This window comes from Bos javanicus, chromosome 10, assembly GCF_032452875.1.
Source record: "Bos javanicus breed banteng chromosome 10, ARS-OSU_banteng_1.0, whole genome shotgun sequence".
NCBI lineage: Eukaryota > Metazoa > Chordata > Mammalia > Artiodactyla > Bovidae > Bos > Bos javanicus.
Window position 1 is genome coordinate 83416559 of NC_083877.1, and position 26945 is coordinate 83443503.

The 26945-nt window shown below is 39.5% G+C and overlaps 1 protein-coding gene across 19 annotated transcripts in view; it reads left to right on the forward strand.

The window, feature by feature from the left end:
- Positions 1-26945, forward strand: part of RGS6 (regulator of G protein signaling 6) — a 625171-nt gene that overhangs the window by 416700 nt on the left and 181526 nt on the right. For all 19 annotated transcript variants that reach the window (XM_061429323.1, XM_061429321.1, XM_061429324.1 and 16 more), the window contains one exon: positions 7404-7503. In XM_061429323.1, coding sequence (XP_061285307.1) covers positions 7404-7503 — 100 coding nt within the window. The remainder of the gene's footprint in view (positions 1-7403; positions 7504-26945) is intronic.

A 26945-nucleotide genomic window follows, 5' to 3' on the forward strand; every position in this document is an offset into this window, starting at 1 on the left:
GCTAATAGGAAATGCGAGTACAAATTATGGTGATACAGGCTGCATGCAGAGAACAGATGAGAGATGAATCAAGATCTGCCCAGCCATCCCTCATGAATGTTCTTTAATACAAGGTCTTAGTGGTAGGCAGCATTACTTAGTGAACCGCACCCCATTTCCACTCCCCTCTTCCCTACTTCCATGTGGTGAAGAGGCTGGAAAAGTTAACTGCACTCTTCCCAGCTTTCTTTGCAACCACATGTTGCCATGTGACCCTGTTCTGGTCCATGAGACAAGAGCAGAGATCTGTTGGGATCTTCTGGGAAGGAATATGCTTCTCCAGATAAAAGGAACAAATATGGCTGTACCACTGGTCGCTGGTTCTTCCCACATTTCTACTTCTCTAACGTAGAAGTGATGTCTAGCGCTGGGGTAATCTTCTGGAAACCATGAAGGAATGGCCAAGATGGTGATTCAGGTAGAATTGGATAACTACAGTAATGCCGCAGCCACCCACATGCTGATTGCTTGTTATACGGGGAAAATACAGTAAGTCCCCTACATATGAATGAGTACCAAGCTGAGAGTGCATTCCTAAGTCCAGTTTGTTCGTAAGTCCAACAAATTTAGCTTAGGTGTCCAACCAACACAATCAGCTATATAGTACAGTACTCTAACAGGTTTATAATACTTTTCACACAACACATTAAAAAAACAAAAAATAGAGAAAACATTTTAATCTTGAAGTACAGTAACTTTAAAAGCACAGTGCAATAACTTCTTAGCAGTGACAGCAACATCTCTGCTGCTTTTATGCTTGCTTCTAGACATCCTGGGCTTGAAAAAAAGATACTGGTCTATTGTTCTCCAGACAGTACTGTACAGTAAAGTACACAAAAGCACAGCCATTTGTGGACGATGCACACATGTGACAATGTATGCCAGGCATGTGAACTAACTTACATGGCTGGACAGGCAAATACATGTTTGCATCTTTGAAAGTTCACACCTTGAAGGTTTGTATGTAGGGGGCCTACTGTATCCCCTGTGTTTGGACTTTAAAAAAAATTTATTGAAGTGTATATATATATGTGTGTGTGTGTGTGTGTGTGTGTGTGTATTCTTTTTCAGATGCTTTTCCATTAGAGATTATTATATTGAATATGGTTTCCTGTGCTATACAACAGGACATCTTTGTTTATCTGTTTATAGCAGTATATATGTGTTAATCCCAAACTCATGACTGATCCTCCCTGTCTTTCCCCTTGGTCACCATAAGTTTGTTTTCTATGTCTGTGAGTCAGTGTCTGTTTTGTATGTAAATACATTTGTGTCATATTTTAGATTCCACATACAAGCAATACCATATGACAGTTGTCTTTCTGTCTGATTTACATCACTTAGTGTGATAATCTCTGCAACTAGCATTGTTTCATTCTTTTTATGGCTGAGAAAGAGTCCACATACATCTGTATGTACACACCGCGTCTTCTCTGTCCATTCTTCTATAGGCGGACAGTTAGTTCGCTTCCATGTCTTGGCTATTGAAAACGGTGCTGCTGTGAACATTGCAGTGCATGTATCTTTTTTAATTATAGTTTTCTCTGAATATATGCCTCAGCATGGGATTGCAAGATCATATGGTAACTCTATTTTTAGTTTTTTGGGAAACCTCCATACTGTTCTGAATTTGGATTTTTAAAAACTTCTTGTCAAAAGCATTCTAGGCTGTGACAGAGGTTCAAAAGTAACTTTAACTGAACACAAATTAGGAGGCACTGCAATCTTGTCGTAACTAGCACAAGGAATCTCAAATTCTGCTCTTGCCATTGAATGGGATGGAGAAAAAGGGAGGAAGCCTTTATGGTTCCCTTTCTGAGGGCTTCTGAAAGTGATATTCCTTAGTGTTTCCAGCTTTTTTTGGAACTCATACTTGGCTCTGCTATCTCCAACACAGACTAGATCCCTGAATCTTTCTGAAATTTATTAGTCCATGATGAAGAGGAACAGATTTGTCTTTTACCTGCTTTTTGTAACCATAGAAACTAGATCAGGGCCTGGCACTCTGTAGATGCTCAATAAATGTTCACTAAACCAGTAGGTGAAGCTGAGAACATTTACAAGTTTAGAACAGCAGTGTTCTGTGTTTTTAAAAGTAAGAGTGAGAAATGGCCTGATCTTATGGAACACATATGGGACAGAGCATGCTCAGTGAAGCATGCCCATTTTGGATTAAGAAATATGATTATCATTTGCCAGCTCTGATTCCTGCCTCCAGGCTGATAAGATGTGTCCAAAGAGTCATTTTCACTCATTCGCAGACACCAAAACAGAAGGGGTTTTTAATGAATGCAGGAGCTGAAGTGACAGTCATTAGTAGCTAGAAATAGACAACTGATTGCAAAGTCAAGATGAAATGCTTCAATAAAAAAGACCCTCGTGCCTGAGGCATGCTCTGTCTTCTTTGCTGAAGTTGGGGTGGACTTTTTTTTTTTTAATAATAGCAGCATAGTTGGCCTATTCTTGAAGTTTTCTAATCTTCCACCGAGGAAGAATTGGAGGAGCTAAATAAATTAGTTTTCGGGTAATTAATTTACACAAACAAAACTAATATTGGCCGTTAGTCATTTCTGTTAGGCATGCCATCTATCCAAGTATAGATGGAGCTGGCCATGAAGGGCAGTGTCAGGGCCTCTTTGGATCATGTCTCTGTCTGGCTTCTGATGCCATCTGTCCAAAATGATTTCTCAAAACATCAAAACTCCCTGGTCCTGCCCAGGGACCTTTCCCTCACCTTGCACTGCTCAGCACAGGGAACGTCAGCACAGGGCAGATGGGCAGAAGGGGAACCCAGCAGCCTGATTGCTGCTCCTAGTCTTTCCTCGCAGACACAGCTTTGTATCTGTCAGGTCAGAGAAGTCTCGCATGTTTTAGAATTAGAAATTTTAGTTTAGCAACCAGGGCTATCACTGTAGAGATGAGGGACCTAAAGTCCAGAGAGGTTAAATAACTTGTCCAAGGTCAACACAGCAAGTCAGTGAAACTGAGGCTGGCATTTCTCTTGGGCCTCAGACCAGTGTTCTTCCTAGCATCCTGCTGTGGCTTCAGTTTGTAAACAGAGGATTGCTTCTCCTCACTCCTCTCTTAACACCGCATGGCTATTTCAGTGAGTTACACCTACAGTCGTCCTAATAGTCCTCATTTCAGAGAAAACCCACTATGGTACAGTGAGTGGCTTCCATTTTTCCTGCTGTTTTACGTGCTTGTCAGTGCTTTGAGCTTTGAGCTCCTTGAAGAGGGGTGTCTGGTTGCTGTGAGCCATCCAGGCAGAACTGGTCGAGCTGGCCACGTGGTTTCTCCGCATGGCTTGGCTGTCAGATAAGGGCCACCTGCTTATTGATTGGCTCAGTGTCACTTAGGTCCAGCATGCTCCCTGGTGACACAGAACCTCATATTAAAGGATGACAGGGAATTGATGTTGCTCTTCTTCAGGAACAAAAGGTACCAGAAGTTAGACGGAACTGAATAGTCAAGAAAACAAAAGTGTATACCTCCCCTCTCCCCACCCCCAACCCGGAAGCTGTGATCTACCAATAGAAGATAAATCCAGTCAAGCCCCTGAGACCAAGAGGGAAAATGCTGAGTAACAAGATACCAGCAGTCATTGGACCAGAATAAACCCTGAGAGGGTTGAGAATCTGATTATCTGGATCAATTTCTTTTTTCTCCTATACACTCTTAGGCCTGAACTAAACTTTCCCTTCAATGCAAACAGTATTAAGTGCTTTCTATCTACAAAGCATGTTGTCAGGCACTGGTTGAGGATATAAGATGAATCTTAGATTTGATAGAAAGAACTTGGGCATTGGAGATAAGAAGAATTGGGTAAGAAATCCTGGCTTTGCCACTTTCTAGCTATGTGTCCTTGGATAAATCACTTAACCTTTCTGAGTTTTAATTTCAATATCTTTGTTAAATAAATTTTAAGACAAAGAATATTGATAGTTGATTTTAAATACCTAGGATTGATCATAACATAGATGTTCTGAAAATGTTTGCCATTATAATTTGTATAAAGCTCCTGGGAACCCACTTTTGAATTTTTGGTGGGTCTGTACTCTAAGCATTTCTCTGTACACAATGAAAAAAAAATTCAAAGACAGTATTATTAGCTGATGTCACAGTGAGCCATGCTATGGAATCAAACTCAGCGACCACAGATTTGCCTGACATAATGCTGGTAGAATTGACCTTAAGAATTTTTAATCACATAATGAATAGTGTAGGTGGAATTTCTACATTCTTTAAAAGGTTTGGATACTAGGATACTACACCTCTAAAATTTATTGATTCTTGTTACCAGGTATTTGTATGGCTTCACCAATTTTGAAAATGCATGTTTTCCCCAGAGCTCTACGTATCAGTCAGCAATAGCCACAACTTTCCTGCATAGTAAATCACTCCAAACTCAGTGGCACACAACAAGCATGTATTTTTCACTAACAAGTCTACAGCTCAGCTGACGTTTAACCACAGGGAAGTTGGACCACTGTCTTACACGATCTTTGACTGATCTAGCTATGTGTTGCATCCCTTCTGCTCTGGATGTCTCTCACCTTCCTTGGAACAACCACCATCTGATGCAGGAGGGTAAGGGAGGAGGGTGAGCATCACCATCCAGGTATATTGAAAGTCTCTGCTCATATCACAGTCAGTAACATTATATTAGCCATGCAAGTCACGTGGCTAAGCCCCAACGTAAAGAAGCAGACTTTTAGCCCATCATGAAGCCAGGGTAAGGATCTGGGTTTACATTAATACTGTGAAGGAATTAGGAACTAGGGACCAATGAAACATTATTCTACACCTCCGATGTTATAAACTATTACTGGAACACTATCCCCTTTCTGGTCACTGAAGGTGATTGTCCTGTCATCTCTGATGAGTGATCTAACCCTTGGTACATGGTGGGCCACCATAAGAAGATGGATCTTCTTCTTTAGTAAATAAGTCCTTTTAAGATTCAATGGTGTGATAAAGCCACTAAACAGAGCAGAAGAAAAAAGAATCATGGAGATGACCTCTGCCAGTCTTTAAATCCAGTCCATATCACTAAAATGGAACTTTTACCAATTAGTGTCAAGTCAGAGGTCTAATTGAATTGAAATATTGGCTTTCCTCTAATTCCGAGTAATTTTCAAGCCATAAAAGCAATGATGTAACTGATACTTCTGGTTTCACATAGCACACTAAGCCAAAAGCATAGATTATTTTGAAAATACAATCACTTTTCTAGGAATAACTCTCATGGACTATCAATAAGTAGTAAATACTCAAACTACTTTGAATCACTGGGTTGAGTTTATAGGACAGAAGGTGGGGCCCTAGCTGAGACTATGAATAAGACTATGGATGAAAATCCTCCTGATACAGAATACAGGTCTTCAGAGAAGGACCCTTTTTCCTGGTGTTATATATTCAACCACTGCCTAAGGGACCAGGAGCTTAAGTTCTTTCTCACTGTCAGTCCTTCTCAGGGAAATCAAGGAATATCCAGGGGAGAATGGTCTCCTTGTTTGGATTGTTTTCTGAGACTCTTATTGGGTGACGGAGCATCCCAGGGGTCAGAAGCCTGATCTCTGGGGTGTGCAGCTGGATTCAAGTTCAGGGCTACCACCAGGTAGCTGTGTGACCTTGGGAAGGTGGTTTAACCTCTAAGGTGGTCACTGATGCTGCTCACAGGTGGTCAGCTCCCCTCCCTTCCTGGCACCCAAAAGACTGTCTCCTTTGTGGTTGGGTGGTGACTCATTTTGTCCAAAGAGCTGTGACATTATTATATTAACGTGTGGGCTATAGCATGTAATAACTCATGCAAGAATCTTCAGAATTCTCTCTTGTACCTCTAACACAATGACCAGCAACATTCAAGATGATGGCTGCTCCATCAGCCTGGGTCCCAAAGAAACTGCAATGAGCACAGTCCCCCTTTTGACCTCTGATAGACTTGTAGCACTAGAGAGAAAAAATTGGTTATATTAAACCATTGTGATTTTGAGAGTTATTTGTTACTGCAACTTAGCCTAGTCTAGCCAGATTGATACATCTCACCAAATCTCAATTTCTTTATCTAAGAATGAGGATAATAGTGGAATTGAAGTTGTGGAGTACTCAGGGGAATGAAATAGGATAATATGTGTTTAGTACTTAGAAGAGTACTACATAATAAAGTCTAAATATATTTTGGCTATTGTATGTTATTATTACATTATGTCTTATCCTAACTTTGTCTCTAACAAGTTATCTGTTTCTTGCAAATAAGTTGTTAGTCATGTGACCTTGAGAAACTCACCCATGAATTGCTATGCTAGTACATTAGACTAGCTAAACTACAGCTTTAAATTCCTAGACTTAAAATTATGTGACTTATATGGAAGTACTCAGAGAATCCATCCTGGTGTTTCAACTACATTCTGTTGCTTAGGGGAACAAAATAAGTGATAAAGCTAAACACTATCTTCTCTTCTTTTCCAGTTGCCCTCCCCTACCACTGGACAAACAAAAAGATCTATGTCCTTGTTACAGGCTGCTCTCCATCCTATTCTGAAGATTTCAGCCCAGGGAATTACATGCCTTGTAAATTCTCAGCTACAGATTGGTTTTCCAAGTTAGACACCTGTATTCTTGGTCGTCCATCTCCTCTCTCTGTTCTTTTTTCAGTATATGTACACAGTATCTGGTTTCATCAATACAATTTCACCTGGCTCCAGGCCATAGCCCACCATGGCCTTTCTCCTGATAGCGTGGTCTTCCCTAGTCCAAAAGGAGAGGATCCTGTTCTTGGCTCGAGGCAACCCCCTTCACACCACCACTCACAACCTTGAGACTTGTCCTCCAACTTCTCCAGATCAGCACTTTCCATGTCTTGATTTGTATACTTTTTCTCCTGTGCCACTCTGGCTGGATTCTTCTCTGGTCCCAAAGGCGGCCCTGCCTATACTTCCAAACAGCTGTGTGTTAATATATTAGAGGAAATTTCCTTTTCTTTAGGTTGAATATGGCAATTTCATGTGATTCAAATTATATATAAATCCAGTCTGGGAAAGAGGAGGAACTTCATCACATACATACTGAATTACACGTTGGATCCCATCAAGAATTTTTTTTCTCCCTACCTTACTGAACTGGGGGCACGGCCTTGTTCTTACAGATCATGCTTTTTGCTCTTTATATATAACCCCCCGGCCTCTGCATCCCCAGCACAAGACCCAAAGCAGATCCTGCTGCTATGTTTATTGACACAGCAGAGGCCTTTCCTGGTATCTCTTGTTGGCGTCCATGTTCCCACATTTTGGCTGTTTATAAAAGTACCATTTGCTATTACTTTGTGAGATGCAATAACACTTCCTTTCTTTAATCTCTTTCAGATTGAAGACATCATTACAAAGATGCAAGATGACAAGACAGGGGGTGTGCCCGTCAGAACAGTGAAGAGCTTTCTCTCCAAAATCCCCAGTGTTGTCACAGGTAAATGTTCTCCTTACAAGGTATTGATGGCAACAAGGAAAGATTGCTGAAGTGTTGTGTAGCCTTGACTGTGACCTGGGAGGCGCCTAATAATTTGTGAATGACAAGCATAATATGTTCAGTGTGCTTCTTACATAAAGTCAAGTTCTCGTCCTGGTTTCTAGGAAGAAGCTACTCTTTGTCAAGTCATTAATATCATCAGTAAGTAATAATATTGAAAAAGAATGGTCTGACCAGCCTATGGTTGAGGCTTCTGGAAAGAAATAAGCTCATTAATAAGCTAGCCATTTGCTCTATGGGATGTGTACAAACATATAGTATTAAAGAAATTATTTTATATTTAAATAAGCTTCAAGAAAGTCTTATATTCTTCTACGAAATGCCTTTAAGTGTTCTAATTGATTGTACTTGAACTTCCAAAAGAAGTGGTTGTAAGTTTTTCTGCATTACTTTGGGGTTTGTGTGTTTTGTGTGCTCAAATATCTCTTTAAAAATTGTTAATTGTAAAATCTATCAAACACATGGGTATAGTTTCAAGAATAGAACTGTCACATGTACCACCTATACCACCATGGCGCTTCATAAATAATGCATAATAGGTATCTTAGAGACCCTGGGGAGCATAGTGGATGGCATCTACCTCCCTTTCTATTGGAGAAACCACTATCTACTTCTATACTAAACATATTGTTGCTCTTCTTCACAATCTTTCCACATATGGGTGTATCCTTTACTATCCAAACAAGTAACCGAATAAATTAAAATAAAATTTTAGATAACTCCCTAACTATTAAAATCTGGCTGTTTGCTTTCCAATCTGGGGGAACCAAAAGGACTAAGTATCTACTGCATACCTAAGAATGGCTAAATAAAAATCCTGACAATACCAAGTGGTGGTGAGTTTTTGGAGCAACTGGAACTCTTGTGTACTGTTGGTGGGAAGATAAAATGATGCAGCTATTCTGAAAGTTTCTTATAAAGTTAAGTATATGCTTACCATATGACCCAGCAATCCCTAGGCACTTATCCAAGAAAAATGAAAACTTGTATTCAGACAAAAACTTGTCAGTATTCATAATGGCTTTATTAATGATCTCCAGACTGGAAACAACCCAGATGCCTTTCAGTGAGTGAATGAATAAACAGACTGTGGTGCATCCAAATCCAGCAATGAAAAGGAGTGGGCTACTAAGATATGCACCAACTTGGATGGATCTTGAAGTTATTTGTCTGAATGGAAAAAAGTCAGTCTCAAAAGATTACATACTATGGTATTCCACTTATAGGACATTCTAAAATATAAACAAACCAAAAAAGCACAAAACCTATAGTGATGGAGAGTGGCTCACTAGTTGAGAAGGACTGGGAGTATGATGGAATTCCATGAATTCCATAGAACAGTTCTGCATTCTGACTGGGTCGGTGGTGATGACACAAATCTAATCATAGGTCAAGGTGCATAAAACAGCACACCAGAAAAGTCTTCATACTATACGTTACTTTAAAAAAGAAATACACTCAGTTGAAGTATCCACAAATATGCCAACTGATTATTTAGACTGTCACTGTCTGAATTCAAGTACCAAGTGGATTTGGATAATGAACAATGCTTGTATTCTTAGTGTTCTCTAATTTTGAAATTTATATAAATGGAATTATGCCCTAATATTGGCCATAATATATTTTTCATACTTTTCTGGATTTTACTTGATAAACTCTTGTTTAGGATGTCTATCTATTTTCGTGGGCAAGATTGGTCTGTTGTTTTTCTTACTTACCCTCCTTGCTGGTTTTGTTACCAAAGTTATGCTAGTTTCAAAAGTCTACAAGCAATAAATGCTGGAGAGGGTGTGGAGAAAAGGGAACCCTCTTACGCTGTTGGTGGGAATGCAAACTAGTACAGCCACTATGGAGCAGTGTGGTGATTCCTTAAAAACTAGAAATAGAACTGCCTTATGACCCAGCAATCCCACTGCTGGGCATACACACTGAGGAAACCATAATTTAAAGAGACATGTGTACCCCAATGTTCATCGCAGCACTGTTTATAATAGCCAGGACGTGGAAGCAACCTAGATGTCCATCAGCAGATGAATGGATAAGAAAGCTGTGGTACATATACACAATGGAGTATTACTCAGCCATCAAAAAGAACACATTTGAATCAGTTCTAATGAGGTGGATGAAACTGGAGCCTATTATACAGAGTGAAGTAAGCTAGTTTCATGAGATGAACCGTGGTGTACATCTCTTTTGTTGACATTCTGTTGTCCTTTGAAAAATAATTTTACCCTTAATCTAGTTTTTAGATATTTCAATTGTTTTATTTTTATTTGTAGATGATGTTCCATCTGGTTCTTCTTTCAATATGTGTTCTCATTCATTCAACAAATATTTACTGAGTATTTACTATTTTCTAAGCATTATTGGCACTGGGAATTTAGAAGTAAATTGAATAGATGAAAATTTCTGCTCTCATGGAATTTATATTCTAGTGGAGGAGACAGCAAAATAATAAGGAAAGTTTTTAGAATTTCAGTAGTGAGAAAGACCAAGGACAAAAATTAAGTATGAAGAGGGGGATAGGAGTGTTAAAAATCTGGAACCAGTGGCCAAGCAAGGACTTCCTGAGTAGGTTACATTTGAGTAAAGATGGAAGGAGATGAGGGGTTGAATTATGTGGATGTTGTGGGAAAAAGCATTCCCAAAAGCCAGAGCTAAAACTCCAAAGTTAGTATGTTCCTGGAGTCTTGAGGAACTAAGAAGAGGGAGCTACAGCAGAGTGAAGAATGAAATGTCCTTGGTGATCCGCTGATTAGGATTCCAGGCTTCCACTGCAGGGGGCATGGGTTCAGCTTCTGGTCAGGGAGCTAAGATTCCGTAAGCTGCATGGCACAGCCGAAAAGGAAAAATGCAGTACAGCGAAGGGAAGAAAGGATAATAGAGATGAAGTCAGAGTGATAATAGTGAGCCAAATCTTGTAGCCTCTAGGTCCTAGGACGCCTGGAGGACTTTGAGCATGAGTGACATGCTCTGACTTATATTTCAGTAGGATCACTCTGTTTCTTTCTGCTTACTCTGAGGAGTTTGATTGTGGATTGGATTTTTTTTAATATTGAGCTGATTGTATATTTTGAAAATTAATCCCTTGTTGGTCGCACCATTGGCAAATATTTTCTCCCATTCTGTAAGTTGTTTTTTAGTTGTGTTATGGTTTCCTTTGCTGTGCAAAAACTTTTAAGTTTAATTAGGTCCCATTTGTTTATTTTCATTTTTATTCCCATTACTTTAGAAGACAGATCCAAAAAGATATTGTGGTGATTTATGTCAAAGACTGCCCTGCCTATGTTTTCCTCTAGGAGTTTCTATAGTATTTGATCTTACCTTTAGGTCTTTAATCCATTTTGAGTTTATGATGTTAGAGAATGTTCTAATTTCATTCTTTTATATGTAGATGTCTAGTTTCCCCAGCATCACACATTAAAGAGACTGTCTTTTCTTCATTGTATATTTTTTGCCTCCTTTGAGATTAATTGTATGTTTATTTCTGGACTTTCTAACTTGTTCCATTGATCTGCATGTCTGATTTTGCAAAAACTTCATTTTTAGACATACTAAATTTTGGGGACCTATTATACATTCAACTGGAAATAACAAGTAGGCACTTGGGTTTGTGGATGTAGCTTTTTAAGGGAGAGACTGAGCTGAGACATAAGTCATTGGCATATGGATGGTATTTAAAGCCATGGGATTAATGAGCTCACCAAGGGAGTGAGCACAGATAGAAAACATAGTCTGAGTCCCGAAACTTGGTATACACTAGTATACAGAATCTAGTCATGCAGAAAAGAAGAAATCAAAATAAACGGAGAAAGCACAGTTGGAGGTGAGGAATATTAGGAAAATATGTTTTCTTTGAAGCCAAATTTTCTAGCAAGTATTTCCAGCAAGAGTAGATTTGATCTACTATATGAAATGTAGCTGATACTCAAATAAAAACTGAGAATCAACCACTGAATTTAGTAGCATTGGCTCCACTGCTGACCTTGGTAGGTTCATGTTCTATGAAGCATTGAGAGCAAAAAGTCTTATTGGAGGGAGTTCAAGTCAGAATGGGAAGAGAGTGAATCGAGTTTTTTAACCTTTGTAGGAGTTTTTCATAACAGGGAAAAGTGCAAGTAATATCTAAATAGGGAAATGAGATTAGGATATGTAGGTTTTTAAATTAATATGAAAGTCACAGTATGTTTGTATGATGATGGGAATGATTCAATAAAGAGGAAAAATAGTGCAGGGGAAAGAGGGAAAATTCAAGGAGTGATTTCCACAAGAAGGTAAGGGATTGAATGTGATGCACCAGTACGTGGGTAGCTTTAGCCAAAAACATATACAGGGTATTCATAGGAAGAGGAGGGGAGGCATAGCAAATACACAAGGGTACAAATAATTGTTTAAATGTTCTTAGTAATAATGGAAGCAAAAAAGGTAGAGATGTTAGAGGATTGGGGAGAGATTAGAAGTTATGAAATAGTCATTTAGGGGAGTAAAGGGATTGGACGAGGGAAACAGAGTTTTGACTCCTAGGTAGCATTAGGGACCCTCTTGATTGTTATTAATATTTGTGAATTTAAAGAGAGGCAAATCTTTCTCCAGCCACATTCAACCCCCTTGAGTTTGAGCATGTATCAAGTAGAAAATTAGACTTCATTAGAAGTCCTTAAAAGACTATAGCAAGCATCAGAGTGTGATAAATCAAAGAGAGGCAAGAGAATAACTAAAATGATTGACCATTAAATTTTAACTGAGTAAGGGGGAAAGTGAGAATAAGATGGTAAAGAACAGTGAAGAGTAATGATTACAATAAATTTCTAGGTTCCAATGGCAAAGGAGTTTTGGAGCTGGAAGTGTGAGAAAGAGAGCCAGAAATATAAGAGATGGTGATTGGATAGTAGAATATCTGAAACTGAGGTTGTAGAGGTTGCAGTCAATTGGTGATGACAAGATGGAAGGTATGACCATGGGAATAAGTGACTGAGATAGGGTGGGAGTCAAGGAACTAGGAGGTCGTGATTTTGGAAGAGTGAGCTCTCCAGATATTGAAATCACTTCTGAGGAGTGTTAGAGAGGGTACTTGTAAGTCTTTATATAGAATGAGACACAAGGACCCACGAATCAGTATGTGACTGTCACAGCAAGGGCTACAGGTGATTTAATCCAATGTCAAGAGAGTAAAAGCTAAGTGTTCTTTTGAGAAGAGGGAGGGATTGAAGACTGAATGAAACCATGAGAAACAGAGATTGTTTACCTATCTTCAAACCCTATAGAATAACAGGCATGGGGCAGGGAAGATAGCCACCACCTAAGAGGGCCACAGGGAAGCAGGGCTATTGGGTAAGAGCAAGATATAGGAAATATTAACTGAAAAGGCTAAGGATATAAAAAAAAATCTTACCATGTTTTTGAGCATATGTTCCAGAGAGCAGATGAAAGCATTTCAGGAAATGGTGAGTCTGTGACCTGGGCAATAAATGCACATGGTTCCTCTGTACCATGCACTAGGGTGGGCATGGGAGATGTAATGGTGAATAAAAACTTCATCTCTGCTTTTGAAAATTTTTAATCTAGTGAGAGAAACAGATACAGGTAGACCAATAGTTATATGAGCTATGTGCTATTATAGAAGATTACCCACAAAGCCCAGAGGAGAGAATCATGAGTTTTCCTTGAGTATATCTAGGACATTTCCCTAAGGATGTATCAGTTCACTTCAGTTCAGTCGCTCAGTCGTGTCCGACTCTTTGCGACCCCATGAATCGCAGCACGCCAGGCCTCCCTGTCCATCACCAACTCCCAGAGTTCACCCAAACCCGTGTCCATCGAGTCGATGATGCTGTCGAACCATCTCATCCTCCGTTGTCCCCTTCTCCTCCTGCCCTCAATCTTTCCCAGCATAGGGTCTTTTCCAATGAGTCAGCTCTTCACATCAGGTGGCCAAAGTATTGGAGTTTCAGCTTCAACATCAGTCCTTCCAGTGAACACTCAGGACTGATCTCCTTCAGAATGGACTGGTTGGATCTCCTTGCAGTCCAAGGGACTCTCAAGAGTCTTCTCCAATACCAGTTCAAAAGCATCAATTCTTCAGCGCTCAGCTTTCTTTATAGTCCAGCTCTCACATCGATACATGACCACTGGAAAAACCATAGCCTTAACTAGACGGACCTTTGTTGGCAAAGTAATGTCTCTGCTTTTTACTATGCTGTCTAGGTTGGTCATAACTTTCCTTCCAAGGAGTAAGCGTCTTTTAATTTCATGGCTACTATCACCATCTGCAGTGATTTTGGAGCCCAGAAAAATAAAATCTGACACTGTTTCCACTGTTTCCCTATCTATTTGCCATGATGTGATGGGACCAGATGCCATGATCTTAGTTTTCTGAATGTTGAGCTCTAAGCCAACTTTTTCACTCTCCTCTTTCACCTTCATCAAGAGGCTTTTTAGTTCCTCTTCGCTTTCTGCCATAAGGGTGGTGTCATCTGCATATCTGAGGTTATTGATATTTCTCCCGGCAATCTTGATTCCAGCTTGTGCTTCCTCCAGCCCAGCGTTTCTCATGATGTACTCTGTATAGAAGTTAAATAAGCAGGGTTACAATATACAGCCTTGATGTACTCCTTTTCCTATTTGGAACCAGTCTGTTGTTCCATGTCCAGTTCTAACTGTTGCTTCCTGACCTGCATACAGATTTCTCAAGAGGCCGGTCAGGTGGTCTGGTATTCCCATCTCTTTCAGAATTTTCCAGTTTATTGTGATCCACACAGTCAAAGGCTTTGGCATAGTCAATAAAGCAGAAATAGATGTTTTTCTGGAACTCTCTTGCTTTTTCCATGATCCAGTGGACGTTGGCAATTTGATCTCTAGTTCCTTTGCCTTTTCTAAAACCAGCTTGAACATCTGGAAGTTCACGGTTCACGTATTGCTGAAGCCTGGCTTGGAGAATTTTAAGCATAACTTTTCTAGCTTGTGCTGCTGCTGCTGCTGCTAAGTCGCTTCAGTCGTGTCCGACTCTGTGCGACCCCAGAGACGGCAGCCCACCAGGCTCCGCATCCCTGGGATTCTCCAGGCAAGAACACTGGAGTGGGTTGCCATTTCTTTCTCCAAAGCATGAAAGTGAAAAGTGAAAGTGAAGTCACTCAGTCATGTCCGACTCTTAGCGACCCCATGGACTGCAGCCCACCAGGCTCCTCTGTCCATGGGATTTTCCAGGCAAGAGTACTGGAGTGGGGTGCCCTTGCCTTCTCCTACTGGCTTGTGAGATGAGTGCAATTGTGCGGTAGTTTGAGCATTGCCTTTCTTTGGGATTTGAATGAAAACTGACCTTTTCCAGTCCTGTGGCCACTGTTGAGTTTTCCAAATTTGCTGGCATATAAAGTGCAGCACTTTCACACTGAGGATGTATATCAGTTATCTATTGCTGTATAACCAGCTACCACAAACCATAAAGATTTTTCATCTTTCACAATTATGATTCTGTGATTAGCAATCCAGGCAGTTCTTCTGCTGGTCTTTCCCATGTGGTCCTAGTCATCCACTGGTTCATTTGAGGCTAGAGGGTCTATGATGGTCTCAACTCACTTGCTTGGCAGCAATGCCTTCTCTTTTCTGAGGCTTCTGTTCATCGCCACATTGCCTTGTATCCCATGGTATGCTACACTGGGCTGCTTCACAGCCTGATGATGTCCAGAGTTTCAAGAGAGAGAGGATGAAAACAGAAAGGCTTCAGACCCAGGCTCCAGAACTCATACAAGGTCAAGTTCACCACTGTCTATTCTTTGAAGCAAGTCACAAGACCAGCCTAGATTGAAGAGGATGGAGAAATCAATTCCATCTGCTGTTGTAGGAGTAGCAATGTCACACTGACATAGGGAGACATGATTCATTGGAGGCCATTATCCTAATGACCTACCACAGGAAATAATTTTAGAACTAAGTGTTACTCAAGAGGAAAAAAATGACCTGGGGAAGGTCATTTCAAGTGGAGGAAATAAAATTTTCATAGGTTCAAATACAGGAAAAGTATGCCAGGTCTCAGCAGGGATGAGCTTGTTTATGTGTTCGGAGTTTAAGATTCAGTTATGTATGTTCAATCCCTGGGTCAGGAAGATCCTCTGGAGAAGGAAATGGCAACCCACTCCAGTACCCTTGCCTGGAAAATCCCATGGACGGAAGAGTGTGGTAGACTACAGTCCGTGGGGTCGCAAAGAGTCGGATACGACTGAGCGACTTTCACTTCACATGTATGTTTGAGGAGAGGAATGCACAGGAAGGACAGCCACAGGAATTAAAAGGATATTAGATTTAACCTTAATAACAGGTTACAAAGAAACCTTGACTTGTGGATTTTATCCTAAAGATAATGGACTGCCATCAGAGGTTTTAAAATAGGAGGATAAATCATAGTTATATATTAGAAGTGTATGAAAGATGGAGCAGGAAGAGATAGGAAATCTGAGACTACTTAGGGGATCTTTAGAAGAGGGGTCTAAGCAAAAACTAAGGAACCACCACCACAGCTCTGCTGAAACAACTTTAGAAAAATCAACTTTAGAGCCACACCTGATTTAATCTTCACAGAAATCCTATAAGAGAATAATTGGTATCTCCATCTTATAATCGAAGAACTGCAAATTCAAAGGCAGACATTACTTTTCCAAGATCACACAGCTAGTTAGTGGCAGGACCTGTGCTTTGAGGGCCCACTGTGAAAGAATGTAAGATTCAAGACATCTGAGGAAAAAGTTGAATATAAGATCCATAGGACTTGGTGACTAGATGTGGGGCATAAAATCCATTTAAAATTGAATCCAAGTTAACATGATGGATTGAATACATACATCTTTTCTCTTCTGAATGACACAAAAATCATGATAAAGGAATTTTTTTTAAGATGTAATCCCAAAGTTGGAGGCCATTAGTATAATGATCGAACATGGAAAGTAAACATCATCCTTGGATTAAACAGCATTGAGAAGATAGTCCAGTAAAAAAAAAAAAAAAGAGGAAATAATGCTTCACTGTCTAGATGCAACACTATGGCAGAGATCCATGGAGAGTTGCTTTCAAACGTAGGAGATAATGACCACAAAATTCAGGAATCTGAAAAGCTTATAGATGAACCATAACTAACAATGCTGAGACAACCTAAACCATCACTAGTCAATGGAGAAAGTTAAGAAACGGCTCTGTTTAAATGATGGAGTCCTCAGAAGACTCACACTAGTAGCGTCAGTAGACCATTCTATCGAGTTAGAATGTATTTTACTAACATACTCACCTTCTGATGAATCACCACCACTTAACCAGACACTAACTTAGTGTCTACTGTCAAGTAAGATCAGGTCCCTTACAGCCAGCACAGCCCAGGCTGGGGTTGAGGTGGCCAGTCAAACCCCAGGATAGGAGGTAAATCGCATACTCGACCTGTCCAAAGTATCAAACATATCATTCAGCCAGGACCTGTCATGGCACAATAAATAATTACCAGTTAGAATACAGGAAATTCATTCGACAACTCCAACCAGTACCCAAGAACTTCAGCCTACACCAATGAAGATTTCCATTACAATTCTTTTGATGGAGCCACAGTTGCAGTCAATCCCAAGAGCGTTATGTTCAGACCCACAGCCTGAGCTAGTACCAGCACAGCAGCTCCAAGCTCTTCACCCCTACCAACCACCTCTAGAGAAAACCCTGGGATGGTATTTCAGGAAATCATTATTCCTCTTCACTCTCCTAACATTGCTTGTAGTAGAGTGGAGAGCCACATACAGAGAAAATCTACATTGCTGAGACTTTTGGATACCAAACCCGAGTAGAAATCCACAAATATATGGCCACTCTATTACTATGCCAATGGAGGCTTTATCTACAGAACAGTCATCACCTTTTTCTCCTGCTCAGCAGACTCCCCCAGCCTTTTAACCCTTTGTGAAGTAACCAGTATCCCATCACAAACAGCAAACACCCTTTCAAACATTTCTGGAGTTTTATCACCTCCAGGAGGCAACAGCTGGGAGTAGCCTTATCTCTTCTGTAATGGGAATCCCTTTCCTTACTAAAGATTGGAAGGTAAAGATTAAGAATAGATGTATGTATATGTATTCCTATAACCAAATCACTTTGCTACACAACAGAAACGAACAACTTTGTAAATCAACTATACCTCAGTAAAAATTAGAAAATAAGAAAAACTAAAATGACAGTAACAACAGAAAAGAATGATGAAACTGATTTAACGAGCATAGTGTTTCTCTCTTCCATTGCTAGACAACAAACTGTCCATACCTACATGCGACCAACCCGTTGGGAAAATAGTGATTTCAGTAGGAGAGAAGAGACAAATAACATGATGACAAAGGGCCTCTGGTGAAAGCTGAGAAGGGCAAGTTTCCTCCCAAAGACTGTGCTACTGAGGAGCAGGTGTGTCCCAGTGCATCCAGGATACCATCACTAACACGAGCTCTAGGAAACGACCGATCACCACTTTCTCAGCAGCCTGGTGGAAATCAATGATGAGAAAAGTACTCGTCAGCAGGAAGTAGCCCTGTTGGAAGACCCATCTTGGTGCTGTCCAGCTATACTGAATTGAAAACTTCACCAGCTTGTCCAAATCATCCAAAAAGTTAAAAAAAAAAAGAAGCAACTATTATCTACACCAATAAATAAACATGATACACAGAAATATGCAGATATATACATCTGTAGTGGATCAAATGAGTGAGTCTGGGTAAGAAACTCCAAACTGAAAGCATTGACATATAAGAAGAAGGTCCCAGAACAAGAATATATTTGCAAAAAAGAAAAAACAACATTGAAATAAAAGAGGGATATGGACTTTGAAAAATAGAATTAGGGAAGAATGAGGATAGAGGCAAGGGAAAGATATAGTTGTAAGAAGAGCAGAGCATCAAAATAAAGACAGTTTTCTAGAATTCACAGTTAGCCATCAAAGGGATCCATGGAACTCAATGACACAAAAAAATCAGAGCTCAGTGGATTTCTTTTTTCAGATGACTCCCTTTTGAAGCAGACTTTGTGGTCCATTTATTTACAATTTTCCTAATGTGTTGGTACCAATCAATTGGAGTCAGTTACACAAGAGACGGTAGGCATTTCTTGATCTTTTACCCTACAAATTAGGTTTATCTGGTGAATTCCTAGAGGACCCATCCAGGGTATTTAGGTGGCATTGTCCAGGAGACAGCTGAAAGTGAGGGACTGAAGTTCTGCAGAACATTTTCTGTAAGACATATGGGTTTGGGAGTCATCAGAGCCTAAGTGGCAGAGGTTTTTCAGAGACATATTGTTGTTGAGTCACTAAGTCGTGTCTGGCCAGGCTCCTCTGGCCATGGGGTTTCCTAGGCAAGAATACTGGAGTGCATTGCTATTTCCTTCTCCAGGGGATCTTCCTGACCAGAGATCATCTGGTCTCCTGAGTCTCCTGCATTGGCAGGTGGATTCTTTACCACTGAGCCACCTGGAAATCCCTTCCAGGGACATGACTGGGTACTAACATTTGTATCTTCATTTGTAAGCTATGTGCCAGTCTTATTTAGCCTGAGATAATTGCTAACCCACCCCCATCCCCTATGATTTTGATTTAAAATTTCCCTGCTAACATCAAGACATCTCCTTCACCTCTCAGGAACTTACAGGTGAATTCACAGATCTTGGTAAAATGGAGACAGTAAAGGGATGCCCATTGGTTCACCTGGGGACCAGATGTCTTGGAGTTAGGAAGGCCATCCCAGGGAGTAAATACACCAAGGTAAGGAATAAGTATATTTATAGAAGATCAAACATAAGAGCCATTAGAATAGAATTTCTTTCTCAAAAGTGAAAAATTAAGAGCTCTAAGGGGGGAGGCTTAGCAAATTTTCAGAGAACATAGCTGGAAAATTAGAGAAAGAAAAATAGGGAATTAAGAGAATCCAATATTAGATTAAAAGCCAAGGCTTATTGGCTTTTGAGAGGGAAGCCTCATTCATAAGAAACAAAGTTGCCAACCCATCTCACCTTCCAGAGGCTTGGTATTTCCAGGCAAGGTGCCCACAGAAAGGGCACTTTTCAGGACAGTAGATCAGTCTTCTTGGGCCCTCCTTCCTGAACATTAACTAGGTTTCAGAGATTGTGGTTGGAGCCAAGATGGGGAGGTTTCTGAGTTTCCAGCTTCCAGCCTGCCAGCCCTCTCTACTCCCCACCTGCCCTGCGTGTGATAGACATATCCTGGGCCAAATGCCTGCCAACTCCAGGAAACCAGCCAGCTTGCACGGCCTTGCCCAGCTGTCTTAGACAGTCATTCCAGGATAATTCTCCGTCATCTGAATGTCATAAGGAATTTTCCAGGGACTTTGAAGATTAGTTTCTTCCAGGGCATCATCAGAAAAGCAAATTCCTACCTTGTAAGTGCCATAAGATAAGTAGCACTTAATTTTGCAGACAGGAAAATTGAGTCTCAGAGACATGATGTCATGTGCTCAGAAATCACACAGCTTGTCAGGGTCCAAACCAAGACAGAATCTGGATTCCTTGTTACCGTTACAGTGCTGGTTCCATTACCTTATGGGGAAAATTATAGACTCTTGAATTGGAACAGTTCCTTATAAGTGTCTGATGCATTCCCTGTGAACAAGAATCTCTTAGGTAGCTTATCGAGGATACACATCTAAGAACATCCCTATGTTCCTGGGCTCAGAAATCTTTGCTTTCAGCATCTACCCAGATTATCTGATGCAGCCTGTTTGAATTTGGGAATTAGTACAATCGCCACATTCCTGCCAAGTGCTCTCCAGCTTCAGCTTTAATAACCTCCAATGATGAATGTTATCATGCCTCATTCCCACTTTGGATAACTTTGACTTTTAGAAACTTCTTTTTTGTAGCCAATTGAAACTTATCCACAGCCAGTTTCAACCCATTAGTCCCAATTCTACTTCTCTCTCACAATCAAGAAACAGAGGAATGAATTCAATTAAAAGTATATCTACATAGCTTTCCTTGTGAATTTTTACTATACAGTAATTTTCAGATTGTAATGCTAGGTATATACATGATTTTTATTTTGTTTGTCTGTATATTTCTCACTTCAAATAGTCCACAAATTTCTTGAGTGACTTTATGGTCACATAAACATTTAAATTATTAATGATGCTATAACAAATTTTATTTATTGAGGTCCTAATATAGTATACTTTTTGGATATTGTAAATAACCCTATTATTCTTATATTTGTGATGATTTAAATTAACCAATTAGTAGTATATAAATATAACTTATTTTTAATTAGCATATCAAAATTTATACATATATAGATGTTATTCCCTTCAAATAGTTTCCCTGAAAAGTTGCATATTTATTTCAAGAATACTGTCATTGATTTGATTATTTCCAGAATTTCTCTCTGACAAGAACTTTTAAAGCTTCTAGAGTTTGTTAAAATATCTTCAGGAGAAGCACAGTCATAAATCCATATATGTATGTATACACACACACACACACACACACACACACACACACCCCTACATATACTCTGCTTTGGGAACTAAAGTTTTGCATAGGAACATTCTGTGCAAACCAACCATCTAGCTGAGAGCAACCAGAAAAGTTGGGGGTGGGGAGGAATCAAGTTGATACTACTGGAGACCTAGTAAGAGTGAAGAATTATCGGACCAAGGTTTACAATAATATGAACATCCATAGATGGAATCCTGGCTTTAGGAACAGTTTTTATACTCGGGACATTGGACAAGCCAAACAGGTAACTGCAAAGCTGAGGAGTACCTTTGATAACATCATGGGATGAGAGTAACTAAAACTGGAATCTGAAGACCACTGAACATGAAGACCCTGAGAAATTCACCATACTTTCAGACAAGCCTCTGAAAGACTGAAAAGTAAAATGAAAATATTCAATCTTCATACAGGCTGAAGACCAACTTCCAGTAATCAGGATAGGCCAGAAAAATCTAAATTCTTGATTTTGGTGAAAAGTGATTCCGGATCATTAGTACCCATGGGCACTTGGATGCAGCAGATACAAATACTTTCTAGAAGAAGTTAACTTTATTCTAGTCCTCAAATTATTTCCACCAATGACTTTCCAAATATAAAGTTAGTACACAGTCTGAGATAACAGGCACATAAGGGGATAAGTTAACAGGAATGAGAACTAGTAGAAACAATAGATGATTGAAACAAAAGAGCTCCAGATAGTGAAATTACCAACTGTAAAATAACTTTAAAATAACTGTCTTTACTCTGTTTATCACATAGATAGAAAGCAAAAGAGGAAATTTTCAGCAGAGAACTACAAAACCACTAAAAAATAATCATAACACATTTTAATAGAAATTCTAGAGTCAGAAAATTGTAATAACCAAGATTAAGAACTCTGGTGCGTGGTTTTAATGGCATACTAAATGTGGCTGAAAAAAGAATTGCTATACTGGAAGGTAATTCAGAAATAATCAGAATTAAGACAAAATGAATAGGATGAGCAATTGAGAATAGAGGATAAAAGGCATAGAAGTATGAGAAATTTAAATGTTTAATGGAGTCATATATGTAGAAGAGAGAATGAGTCAGAACCAATATTTGAAGAGAAATTAAGAATATTTTCAAAATTAATAGAAGACACCAGCTCACAAAATCAGGAAGCCAAACAATCTTCAAGCAGAAAAAAAAAAATAATTCACACTTGTACATCATAGAAAAATTATAGAAAGCCAAAGATAAAGATAAAATTTGTAAAGACAGCAAGAAAAGAAAGGACAGATCTAACTTCAAAAAGGCAATAATTAGACTGACATTTAATTTTCTTGAGAAACAGTGGAAGCTGAAAGATAATAAGCTGATAGCAAATAACTGTCAATCTAAAATTCTATACAAAGCAAAAATATCCTTATACCAACAAATTTAACAGCATATATGAAATGTAAAAGTCCCTTGAAACACGAATTACCAAAACTGACTTATGAAGAATTTTAAAATTAAATAGAACTACCTGTTTAAAGGAATTGAATTTATAGTTAAAATTTTCCCCACAAACAAAACTAGGGTCCCATTTGGTTTCCCATGTAAAGATTTAAAGGAAGAAGTAATATCCACTCTACATTGAGAAGGTGAGAGTACTTCCCAACTCATTTGATGAAGCTAAGATTATCATGATACCCAAAAGAGACCATGGCATTCAAAAAAGAAAAGTGCAATACAATGCATTTCACAAAAGTAGATGCAAAATTTTGAAACAAAATATCAGCAAATTGCATCAAGTCATATATGAAAGTCAGAAATTGGCAAACTTTTTCTCTAAAGGCTGTGTTAGCAAATAATATAGACTTTGTGAGCCACAAAATCTCTGTTGCAGTTATTGAGCTCTGCAAAAAAAATGCCACAGATAACATGTCAACGAGTGTGTCTGTGTTAATTGCTCAGTTGTGTCCAACTCTTTGCAACCCCATGGACTGTAGCCCACCAGGCTCCCATCTCCATGGAATTCTCCAGGCAAAAATACTGGAGTAGATTGCCATTCCCTTTTCCAGGGAATCTTCCTGACTCAGAGATCAAACCCGGGTCTCCTGCATTGCAGGCAGATTCATTACCACCTGAGCTACCAGGGAAGTCATGTCAACAAGTGGGCATGGCTATATTCCTATGAAACTGTGTTTTCAAAAATAGATGACAAGGCCATAGTTTGCTTACCCTTACTTTAGATGGATCTAATAAACAAGACATTGAGTAAAGAAGGCAAATGCAGAAGGATATATACTTTATGATTTCATTCATGTAACATGCAAAAACCCAACTATGGAATGATAGCATTGAGGAATATATAACAGGTGATAAAAATGATAGAAAAAGGATGAAAATGACTACTGTTTACCTACAGGGAGGTGTTGTGATTGAGGTAAGACAGGCAAGGAACTCCTGGAGTGTCGGGGAAATTTCTTTAACCTCTGTCACAGTAACATGAGTATTTTCTCTAAAGGATTTAAATAGTATATATTGTATGTAATATTTCATGATTAAAATTAAATTTTCTTTTCTTTTTCTTCATTAAAAGGTAGTTTGAGTTCAGTTTGGTGAGTAAGGTCTGTTGTGCTTAGTTTTTCAGTCGTGTCTGAGTCTTTGCGACCCCATGAACTGTAGCCTGCCAGGCTCCTCTGTCCACAGAAATTTTCCAGGCAAGAATACTGGATGGCTTCTCATCCAGGGGATCTTCCCAACCCAGGGATCCAACCCAGGTCTCTGACACTGCAGTCAGATTCTTTATTGTCTGAGCCAGCAGGGAAGCAAGGAAGGTCTGGGTAAGGCCAGTTGCTAGGGAAGAATGCCAATTTTGCTTTAAATAAGGAATGATTGAATAAATGAAGCTGGTTTCCTTGTTGTCCTTAGAAACTGGTGCATAAGTTTATTTCTGAAGAGGATTTCCAAAAATATTTGTAGCACAGCCAGTACTGCTTGAAATAAGGATGTAGCCTCCAAGGGGCCAACTCTGAAAAAAGACAATGCTTAATTAAATATTGACTATGCTGTATTTCCCTTAACAAATATAACTCTTCTGAAACACATTTTCCTTCAGAGTGTGCATTTTCACTTCTTCTTCTGAAGTTCACTTCAGCGAACATCCTGAAATCCTGTCAAGTTATCATTGAGAAAGTAAAAGGCATAACTCTGATATTCTTGGCCTTGGTGCCATTAAAATCTTACTCTAAATGTCACATTAATTCATCTTTTCATATTTTTCCTTGTTTGATTTTTTTCCTTCAAGAAGAAATGGTAAGTGGAATGAAAAAGGAAAAGACAGCTCATTTATTAAAAGTGAAAATACACCACCTGATCCTCTAATTTGGACTCTAACATTTCTTTTTTAACACTTCTATTAAAAAGTCTGGTTCAAAGTGGAATAAAATTTAAAGAGAGAATGAAGTCCAGATTTATTTTGGATTAATCCGGAGTCACTGAGTCTTTTTAAAAGAAAGTATCAGAAACTATCATGGGCACTGTGCTTATAACAAGGGGTGGTAGGTTAGCAGCAATTATTGATTTCATGAATCAACTGCTATAGCACAGAACTCTTTACTCTAAGTTGGCTGAATGTGTTGCTGGTAGGTAGACCCTAGCAAAATCATATTGCTGGCAGGAAGTCTATGTAAAGATTGTGAACATTTAGACCATTAACTTTCAGCCTAACTCCTTTTTGCAGTTTATTTTGTCATTCTATTCTACAATGGTAGCAGATAGAACTTTAATTTATGGAAGCATAAAACATTTTACTGGCATATTAAAGTAATTATGGTACATGTTATATATTTTAAAATTTTAAGCCGAATTTAGATGTTGTTATTGTATCATCCACAAAGGCTTTTTTTCCCCTTAAACACATTGACATTAATAAGGCATGGTCTACACAGATAAAGCCTAATTCTACCCACAGTTGCTGCCAGAGGAAAATTGAAATTGTTTTAATATAAAACTTGGATTATGACACTTAGCCTAATTTTGGGTTCTAAGACATCATTTTCTAGGTCCAAGAACCACATCATTGGCTCAGGAACTTCTACAGAATCCAGTTCTACCCTGGATACTGTTTAGATAATATGCCCTTAGGGTATTATTTTCACGAGAATTAATGATAGCGATATTTGTAGAGCGTATCATAGCTAGCCCTTGTTGACTATCTCTAGTGTCTGAAACACTCCCTCCCACCTTTATCCTGATGTATATAAGCAAACTGCTGGGATGGAGAGTGGGCTGGGAAGTCCAAAGAGCGCCCTCTTCAGAGTCGCTGTTGTAGGTTTTTCTAAACAACACTTCCTATATCCAGGTATTTCCCCCTCTAAACCAAGTGAAGCGGGCTCCAAGAGAATCACTGGTGATGATTAGGACTGCCACAAGAAGTGGCACGTTGGATCCTCCGTCTAACTAGGTTCTTACTGAACTCTTGAACCCATGCATGCATGGTAAGTCACTTCAGTCGTTCCAACTCTTTGCAACCCCGTGGACTGTAGCCCACCAGGCTCCACTGTCCATGGGCTTCTGCAAGCAAGAATACTGAAGTGAATTGCCATGCCGTCCTCCTGAGGATCTTCCCAACCCAGGGTTTGAACCCAGGTCTCCCACATTACAGGCAGATTCTTCACCGTTTGGGCCACCAGGAGAGCAAGTTCTTTCTTATTTCTGCCACCAGGAAGAAAAATATGGAAAAATTCATGGGAAGCTTGGCAAGTAACTCTTTGACTTTGTGGATATATATAAACTAAGAGTGATGTCTGCTTCCTGAAGCTAAGAGGCTGGATGGGGCAGCTCACACCAACAGGAAAATAGGGACCATGTGTGGTATGCTATCCAAGGAGAAAGATATGGATCATGGTCCTCAGGATCCCTGTGACCCTTGGAGTCTCAAGGAAGGATCTCCATGAAGACTGAAAAAGAGGGAGAAAGAGGAAATATCAGTGCTCACCCAATTACAAGTCCCTCTCAAAAGTATTGGTAGAAGGAAAAGAAATAAGATTTAAATTGGGATTAAATTTTAAACAAAAGTGACCGGAAAGCTAAAGGGTCTACCCAAGATGTCATTGTTGTTGTTCAGTCGCTCAATCACATCCAACTCTTTGCGACCCCATGGATAGCAGCATGCAACGCTTCCCTATCCTTTACCATCTCCCAGAGTTTGCTCAGGCTCACGTTCCTTGAGTCAATGATGCCATCCAACCATCTCATCCTCTGTCGTCCCCTTCTCCTCCTGCCCTCAATTTTTCCCAGAATCAATGTGGCAAAGGAGATCTGCCTTTACATGTTTGAGGGCAGTGATTAGAGAAAAGTGAAATCATTTCAAGGAAGGACTGAACTGAACTGAACTGAAAATCGTTTCATGTTTGTCCCTCAGTGAGTTCAGACTGTGCAGTAAACCAGATATAATGTTTAATGATAAAAGGAATTGGGGACTTCTGTTGCTGGTCACACAGCTAACTAGATGTCAGAAGAACACGCTTTGTTCAGAACACTGAACCGATAAGAAAGTAAGATAAATCTTGCAAGGCTATAATCTAGAAAGTGAGAATCCAGAAAAGTCAGCTAGGAGAGGATTAGCCTTTTAGGGGACATCTATCAATCCCAGGTAGTCCAGGACCTGGCTTTTTAGAGCCTATGCATGTGGGTCTTAAGAAATAAAATTGAGTAGGGAGACAGTCACTTTAGAGACCCCTGAAAGGCAATTGCATTTTTGGTTGAACTAGGGTTAAAGAGCTTCAGAAAAGGAGGTGACAGGAATAATCATTTCAGCCTTGGTTATTATTAGAGTGAAAGGAAGAAAGAAAAATATCTCCCTAGATAATTCCAAATCCTAAATCTCACCCTGCTGGTGTGTCTCACCAAACCCCGTATGC